Source organism: Opisthocomus hoazin, chromosome 1, assembly GCF_030867145.1.
Source record: "Opisthocomus hoazin isolate bOpiHoa1 chromosome 1, bOpiHoa1.hap1, whole genome shotgun sequence".
Lineage (NCBI taxonomy): Eukaryota > Metazoa > Chordata > Aves > Opisthocomiformes > Opisthocomidae > Opisthocomus > Opisthocomus hoazin.
In genome coordinates, this window is record NC_134414.1 from 132,839,489 (window position 1) to 132,846,780 (window position 7,292).

The following is a 7,292-nucleotide window of genomic DNA, read 5'->3' on the forward strand; positions in this document are numbered from 1 at the left end:
TTAGTAGAGACAACAGTGACAGGATGAGGGGTAATGGTTTTAAACTAAACCAGGGTAGGTTTAGGCTGGATATAAGGAAGAAATTCTTTACAATGAGGGTGGTGAAACACTGGAACGGGCTGCCCAGAGAGGTGGTGGAGGCCCCATCCCTGGAAACATTCAAGACCAGGTTGGACAGGGCTCTGAGAAACCTGATCTAGTTAACGGTGTCCCTGCTCGCTGCAGGGGGGGTTGGACTAGACGACCTCTAGGGGTCCCTTCCGACCCAAAACTTTCTATGATTCTATGATTGTTCACCCTTTGGCTCTTGACGCCTGAATCCGAGCATGTCTTTCCTCTTGCATTGACGAGTCCAGCAAGGCCATCAACTACAGCTTGGAAGGTCTTCAGTTCTGTGGTCAGATAGATGCAAGACATCCACAAATGGGGGGAATCGCTGGCAGGCCAGCAATCGTGTCTCCCCCCCACCAAATAGCGGGTGCCCTTTAACTGAGAAGAGGCGTAGCAGCCATTAGTGACTCAAAGGAAAAGCTGGGTAAGTTCAAAAGAAAGTTATGCAACCAGTGTTCACAGTTCTGAGATTCGGAAAAGCCAACAGCAGCAATATAATGAAATCTTCATCTCTGGCTGTTGTTGTTGCAGTTATACTTTCCAAATGTCACTTTGTCAAACAATTTCAGACAGCTACCTGCCCCTTGGTCAGTGCAGCTTCTGCTTCAGCGATGTGTGGTTTGGCGGTTAAGTGCAACAACCATTTCTCATGTTTAGAGGCAGCTCCAAGATGCAAAGATCACATTTAGATCCCTGCAGTGTGAGATATACCATAGTTTCAGCCATAGAATCTGTGAGTGAGATAGCACTAAATGCCAGAGGCAGCAAGAAATTATGGTCCAAGTCATGAAAATCAGAAGCTTTCAGGATCCTAATCACTTGGGGTTTAATTGGAAGCAATGCACCCAGGCACCTGGAAGGTCATTTTAGAAATAAAGACAGGAGATCTCCTGATGAATGGAAAGGGATCATTCCCTACAGCATGTGATGCAACCCAGTCCAGTTGTCTTTGGGGTGAGGCCTAACGTTTTGGGGTTTGGGCGTTTTTTTGCTAAGGATTCTGCTTGCTGTCTGATAGTGAAGATGACGTCTGAAAACCATGTTCATATTTCTTTAGTTAAGCCTCTTGGTTTTTGAGTCTTCAGATATAGTCTGGCCACAGCGCAGCAACTTACTGCATGACTGTGAAGAGTGGAAATGTTGTATATGGGTGACTTGTCGGGGGAGGGTTGACAAATGTTTTTTATTTTTGGAAGCCCAAACTCTCAGCCTGACGCCAGAGCTGGAGCCAGACAACATGGTCATATTGTGGCAAGAGCACCATTGCTGTGCCTCAGGCAGCTGACCCAGGAAACTGAGCCACTGGACCTGGTTGCTCTCCATCCACCTCCAGCACAGCGCTGGAGCTGGTTTTAAATGTCCTTCAGTGTTAGATTGCTTCCTCCTCAGCTCAGAAGACTTCATAGAACCAAAGAATAGTTTGGGTTGGAAGGGACCTTTAAGGGTCGTCTAGTCCGACCCCCCTGCAATGAGCAGGGACATCTTCAACTCGATCAGGTTGTTCAAAGCCCCATCCAACGCGACCTTGAATGTTTCCAGGGATGGGGCAACTACCACCTCTCTGGGCAACCCATTCCAGTGTTTCACGACCCTCATTGTAAAGAATTTCTTCATTATATATAGTCTAAATCTACCCTCCTTTAGTTTAAACCCATTACCCTTTGTCCTATTGCAACAGGCGCTGCTAAAAAGTTTCTCCCCATCTTTCTTATAAGCCCCCTTTTAAATACTGAAAGGCCGCAATAAGGTCTCCCCAGAGCCATCTCTTCTCCAGGCTGAACAGCCCCAACTCTCTCAGCCTGTCCTCACAGGAGAGGTGCTCCAGCCCTCGGATCATCTTTGTGCCCCTCCTCTGGACCGGCTCCAACAGCTCCATGCTCTTGTGCTGAGGGCTCCACAGCTGAACGCAGTACTCCAGGTGAGGTCTCACCAGAGCAGAGCAGAGGGGCAGAACCACTTCCCTCGACCTGCTGGCCACGCTTCTCTTGATGCAACCCAGGATACGGTTGGCCTTCTGGGCTGCAAGTGCACATTGCTGGGTCACATCCAGCTTTTCATCTGCCAGTACCCCCAAGTCCTTGTTGGCAGGGCTGCTCTCAGTCCCTTCATCCCCCAGCCTGTATTGATGCTGGAGGTTGCCCCGACCCAAGTACAGGACCCTGCACTTGGCCTGGCTGAACCTCGTGAGTCTTCCATGTTTTGAGCCCCTGTTTTATTTGAAGTCGCAGAGTGCCACGGGCAAGCGCATGATGTCCTGTTTCCTTTGTGTCATTTCTTGCTTGCTACCTAATTTTTTTTAGCCATTCTGCAAGAGCCCTGGGAAGGGGCTCCATATGCACATCGTGCCTCCAGCAGAGGGACTTGGCCTCCCCCCCCCCCAGTTCCTGCCGTACAGAACGCCGGGTTAGCTGCGCCCCGGGGTTCTGGGCAGCGTGCTGCCAGGGGGCTGTTCGCCCGTTCTCAGCGGCTGAGCCCCGGGAGAGCGGAGTTTCGCAGAGGCTGGCTTCACGCTGCTGCGCAGTCCCCCTGGGAGGGCTTCCTCCAGGAGCCGGGCTCTAGCCGCGCCTTCCTCTCCATCTCCTGGTCAAAGCAAGCAACGACGCTCACGCCGAAAAGGTGATTTTTTTCTGAACGATCGGCTGTATCACGTTCAAAACAAAATATTTTACTTTCAGGGATGTTCACTGTTGCTTTTGAGTATCGATGTGGTAGGTTTTGGTTAACTTCTAAGTGGAGCGCCTGTAATTCCTGAACCAGGGTATTATTTCCTTTCGGGAGCGGAGAGGAAGGGATCCCCCGAAGCGGTTACTGGGCACCGCGGGGCTTCGAACCGGCGGCTCCGGCGGCGGCGGAACGGCAGCGCCGGGCCCCGCCTCCCGCCCGGTGCCTTCCGGGGCGGGCCGGGGCCGGGATGGTGCTGCCGGGGGCGGCGGGCCGGTGCCGGCCGCCGCTGTCGGCCCTGTCGGAGGTGCTGCGGCTGGAGCGGGGCCGCCGCGCCGGGCTGCTGTTCCCGCTGCAGCGGCTGGCGCGTCACCTGGCTCCCGGCGCCGACACGGCGCGGTTCGGCCTCTTCCAGCCCGGGCTGGCCGCGCTGCAGCGAGCCGAGGCGCTCTTCAGGTCCGGCCGCCACCACGCCATCGACTACGTGAGCTCCGCCGTCCGCATGGACCATGCCCCGCCGTCGGCCCTGCCCGAGGTCAGGGCGAGCCCGGACCGCCCCGCCGCACGGCGCGGCTCGGCGGTCTGCTGTGCCCGGGGCCGCGGGGCAGCGCCGTCCCCAGGCACCGCCGCCGAGGGCTGACCGGGGGCGCCGGGTTGGCACCGCCTGCCCGGAGACGTCGGGCGGGGGAAGATTGAGGGGTGCGGAGATACCGAGCGCTGTCTCTGCCTCTCCCGCCCCAGGTGTGCTTCGTCGGGCGAAGCAACGTGGGGAAGTCGTCTCTAATCCGGGCCTTGTTCTCGCTGTCGCCAGAAGTGGAGGTCAGAGTGTCCAAAACCCCGGTAAGCGATGGTGTCGATTTCCCTCCCTCTTGGCTCTTGGTCGGGAGCTGGTGCCGGCCCCAAAGGTTGGCCCGAGGAGGGCCTGGGGAATTGAGATCTTGGGTACTGTGAAGTGGCTGGCGGAGGCCGTCCTCTGGCGAAGGGAAAGGTGGGAAGAGCCCGGCTTGGCCCTTCGGGCAGGGCTGGCACGCGTCCCGGCCCGGAGAGTCGTAGGAGCTGAGCAGCCGTGCCCTAAAGCTCTGTGGGAAGAGCCAAGCGCAGAGACCCATGATTTTCAGTTGGTTTTAAGGACAGAGCCACATAGGATCGCTGCAAGGGTAGGAGACGAGGAGCTTAAAGTAACAGCGGCACTGCTGCAGCCTTCCCGGGGGGTAACGGGGTATGGTGCAGAGAGGTTTTGCAGGGCATCTCCTAGTCCACTGCTTAAAGCAACTTTTCAAAACCACCCCCTTCCTTCATCTTACTGAAATCTTCTCCCCAGGGCCACACCAAGAAGATGAATTTCTTCAAAGTAGGGAAGTACTTTACTCTGGTAGACATGCCGGGATATGGCTACCGTGCCCCGCAAGACTTTGTGGAGATGGTGGAGGCCTACCTGCAGGAACGGCAGAAGTAAGGGGCTTCGCTGTACCTCCGCAGAGCAGTGAAAGCCGGACACCTGTCCGCAGTGCCATGTGATGAGGGGTAGCTGCTCCAGTGGGAGCATTGGTTAGTTCTGACATCATTTCCCTGGGAGCCTCTGTGGTGTCCCTCGTTCATGCCTGGACAGATCAAAACAGCAGAAAAGATTGAGGTGCTGCTCCGTGCTGACCCTCAGCTCCCACGCGTGGCTGCTCTTGGCTCTTCCTGTCCCCGGGTCCTGTCTTGCTTGCTTGCTTGTGAATTTGGAAGTAGCAGAGCAGGCGTGAAATAACGGTGGTGATTACTGTTGCTTGTATTTCTGGCAGCTTGAAGAGGACTTTTCTGTTAGTTGATGGTGTAGTAGGACTCCAGAAGACAGATCACATTGCAGTGGAGATGCTGGAAGAGTTTGGGATTCCTTATGTGGTGGGTAATGCTTCGTTCTTCTGTTGGCTGTAAGCTACAGGTAATCAATAAAGGTGTGTACCCGCTACCTGAGCTGATGCAGGTTGTCCCACCTAAGGAGTAAATCCCCCCCCCCCTTTGTTGTTAATAAAATGGGCCTAAAATGTGTTGAGGGGGGCTAGTGGGATTTAAGGGATTTTTGCTTGATTTATTAAATGGACACTTTTCTCGCAGCGCTCAGCTTGTGGAGCTTGAAAATGTCTACTCCTTTGGAGGTTATAGAAATGTTTTGGTGAACTGTATCATACCGTTTTTCCCCCTAGATATGACCCAGAGCTTTCAGCCTGCCTTGCAAGATGGTGCGGGACTCTTACAGATGTTCCAGGCTAGCAGCAAAATAATCCTCTTTTCCTCTTCTAATCCTCCTTTTCTGGATCCATGCAGATGGTGTTAACAAAAATTGACCGAGCCTCCCGGGGACTGTTGTTAAAGAACGTACTGGAGATCCAGGAGTTCGTAAAGGAGAAAACTCAGGGATGCTTTCCTCAGCTATTCCTGGTCAGGTAAAGCTCTTCTTCACTGTTGCCGTTCCCTTCCAGGCGAGGATTTGCAATGGGGCAAACTACCTGGAATGGGTCCATCCGCTCTGGAGGCGGCACCTCGCTGTGCCCCGCGGACCGAGGGTGGGCTGCTGGGGGGGAAGCGCCCCTGCCCTGCTGCCCCCTCCTCTGCAAGTCAGTGGAGCTCAGTTTTCAAGGCAGTCCCTACGCTGCATGCTCGTGGGCTTTGCCATCTTATTTGGAGTTAACAGTAGCAAGCCGTTATTGTTTGATTGCGTAGCTGAAGTGCTTGCTCTTACCGGGGTCGTACTGCACTGTAGGAAATGTAATTTAATACAGCCAGTGGCTGAGTGTGCTGGTGTTACTCCAGGACACAGCAGCATCTGGCACTGACCATCCACACCTTTGTCTCCACAGCGCTCTGGAGTATTCAGGGGTTCACTTGCTACGGTGTTTTGTAGCCCATGTTACTGGAAACCTGCCTGCGGTGGAGGCCAGCTGAGAAGTCTGGCTCCTGGTCTGCTCGGCTCATCCAGAACAAAAGGTGCCAAAGCTAGAGGTCTGGGGTTTGTTGTAAATAACCGGAGGTACTGGAATTTATTTTTTGATAGACCTGTATAATTTTTTGGATAAATTAATAATTGTAGGGCTTTTTGTTTAATAAATTCATCAGTTCAGGAAGTTTGCACTATGAATGAATCCAGGTTATTACAAAACTGTTTTATAAAACCTGCCTGGTTGTGTTAAGGAGAAAAAAGCAAAAAGAATCTCCAAAGAGAAGCTAAATTTTAATACAGCATTTGCTCTCTCTCCAGTTAAATGTTCGAAAAGCTACCACTGCCTGCATAAGCTCTTCTATACATAGGATACCAGAGATAGTCTAGTAATCTTATTAATAAAAAGACATTTAGTTTAGAAAAGAGAAAACATAGCCCTACCATTAAGCCAACTGTACTTGCCCAGTTGAATTGAGTGACACACAGAGGTTTACTTCTCTCGGCTGATATAGCAGGGGCCAAAGCCTCGCACCTGGGCACCCTGCCTCCTGCTGTAAGGCGATCTGGAGGGAAACAGCCAACGCGTCGGCTGTGAAGGTGTGTTTAGGACTTCTTGTATGTTTTGCTGTTGTAACTCCTCTGCATCGTGCGTTCCGTAGGTGCAGCGTGATAGCACGCCTCGCATGCGTGCATCAAGTTGTCCCGGTTCCAGGTGGGTGAAGGGAAGGACACATCTTCAGATCTGCTTTCTGATCACTGTTGGCTTGAAACAGAGTGGAACCCAGGGGAACTCTCTCCTTCTGCACTTTCTCATCTGTCAGTGCTGCATCCATGTTCTGTTTTAAATCCAGTGTGAAGCTCTGCAGCTGCGCTCAGAGGAATTGCCAGAGATGAGACACCGTGTCCGTGTCCTGTGTCTGTTCTACCCCGGCAGCTGCAGCACTGATGCCCCGTCCCCTGCCGGGGCACGGTAGCAGCTGGCAGAGCTGTGTCCCACAGCAGCTAAGAGCACACGAAGCTGGCTCGTTACAAGGCACAGAATTGGGGAAAAAAAAAAAAAAAAAAAAGGACTGCATCAATAGCAGTAGTTGTTACAAGAGAACTTAGGCAAAGCTATTAAATACCTGTATGTCAAGCTCTGGCACTGTCTTGTCGTGTCTTCACATTGCCAAGTGTGCATATGCAGTTGTCAAAGTTACTCTGTAACCTCAAGAAAGGGCAGGTCTTTTGTGAGCCACTCTGAGGTGTTTCTAGTGTTTTGTTACGGAATCTCTTGTAACTCCCCAACTAGACACCAGGTGAGCTCTGTTTTCAGTATACATGTAAGAAGTCGGGGTGTGGGGAATACAGCAGAAAGATGTGGATCTTTAGTTTCTACATCTTAGCAGAGATCAAACCTGTAATTCTCTAATATTTTACCTCTAATCCCAAAGTGCTCCAGGGCAAACCAGCCCATAGGATGCTGGATCCCAGGGAAAACTGCAGTGGTATCTAGACAAATGGAACAGGTGCAAGTGAACACTTCAGGAATAATCTTTTCCAGGTACCTTAAAACCAGGATCTTCCAAAAGCATCTGTCTTGCCAAGGCTGTCATTT

The 7,292-nt window shown here is 52.4% G+C and overlaps 1 protein-coding gene across 2 annotated transcripts; it reads left to right on the top strand.

Annotated features, from left to right (window-relative positions):
- The first annotated feature begins 3,019 nt into the window (after positions 1 to 3,019).
- GTPBP8 (GTP binding protein 8) lies at positions 3,020 to 6,830 on the top strand. Of its 2 annotated transcripts, none has more exons than XM_075436640.1 (7): positions 3,020 to 3,307; positions 3,514 to 3,612; positions 4,094 to 4,224; positions 4,560 to 4,659; positions 5,083 to 5,201; positions 5,616 to 5,742; positions 6,355 to 6,830. In XM_075436640.1, exons 1-6 carry the CDS (start codon positions 3,023 to 3,025, stop codon positions 5,698 to 5,700), a joined length of 819 nt encoding a protein of 272 aa, XP_075292755.1. In that variant the 5' UTR covers positions 3,020 to 3,022; the 3' UTR covers positions 5,701 to 5,742; positions 6,355 to 6,830. The 2 variants fall into 2 exon arrangements, with proteins under 2 accessions (XP_075292755.1, XP_075292763.1); XM_075436648.1 differs by having other exon boundaries at positions 3,020 to 3,256.
- The last annotated feature ends 462 nt before the right edge of the window (positions 6,831 to 7,292 follow it).

Coding starts and splice junctions, on each gene's coding strand:
- GTPBP8 (XM_075436640.1), top strand. CDS start 3,023: ATGGTGCTGCCGGGGGCGGCGGGCCGGTGCCGGCCGCCGCTGTCGGCC. Junction 3,308..3,513: donor CGCCGTCGGCCCTGCCCGAG/GTCAGGGCGAGC, acceptor CTCCCGCCCCAG/GTGTGCTTCGTCGGGCGAAG. Junction 4,225..4,559: donor TACCTGCAGGAACGGCAGAA/GTAAGGGGCTTC, acceptor TATTTCTGGCAG/CTTGAAGAGGACTTTTCTGT.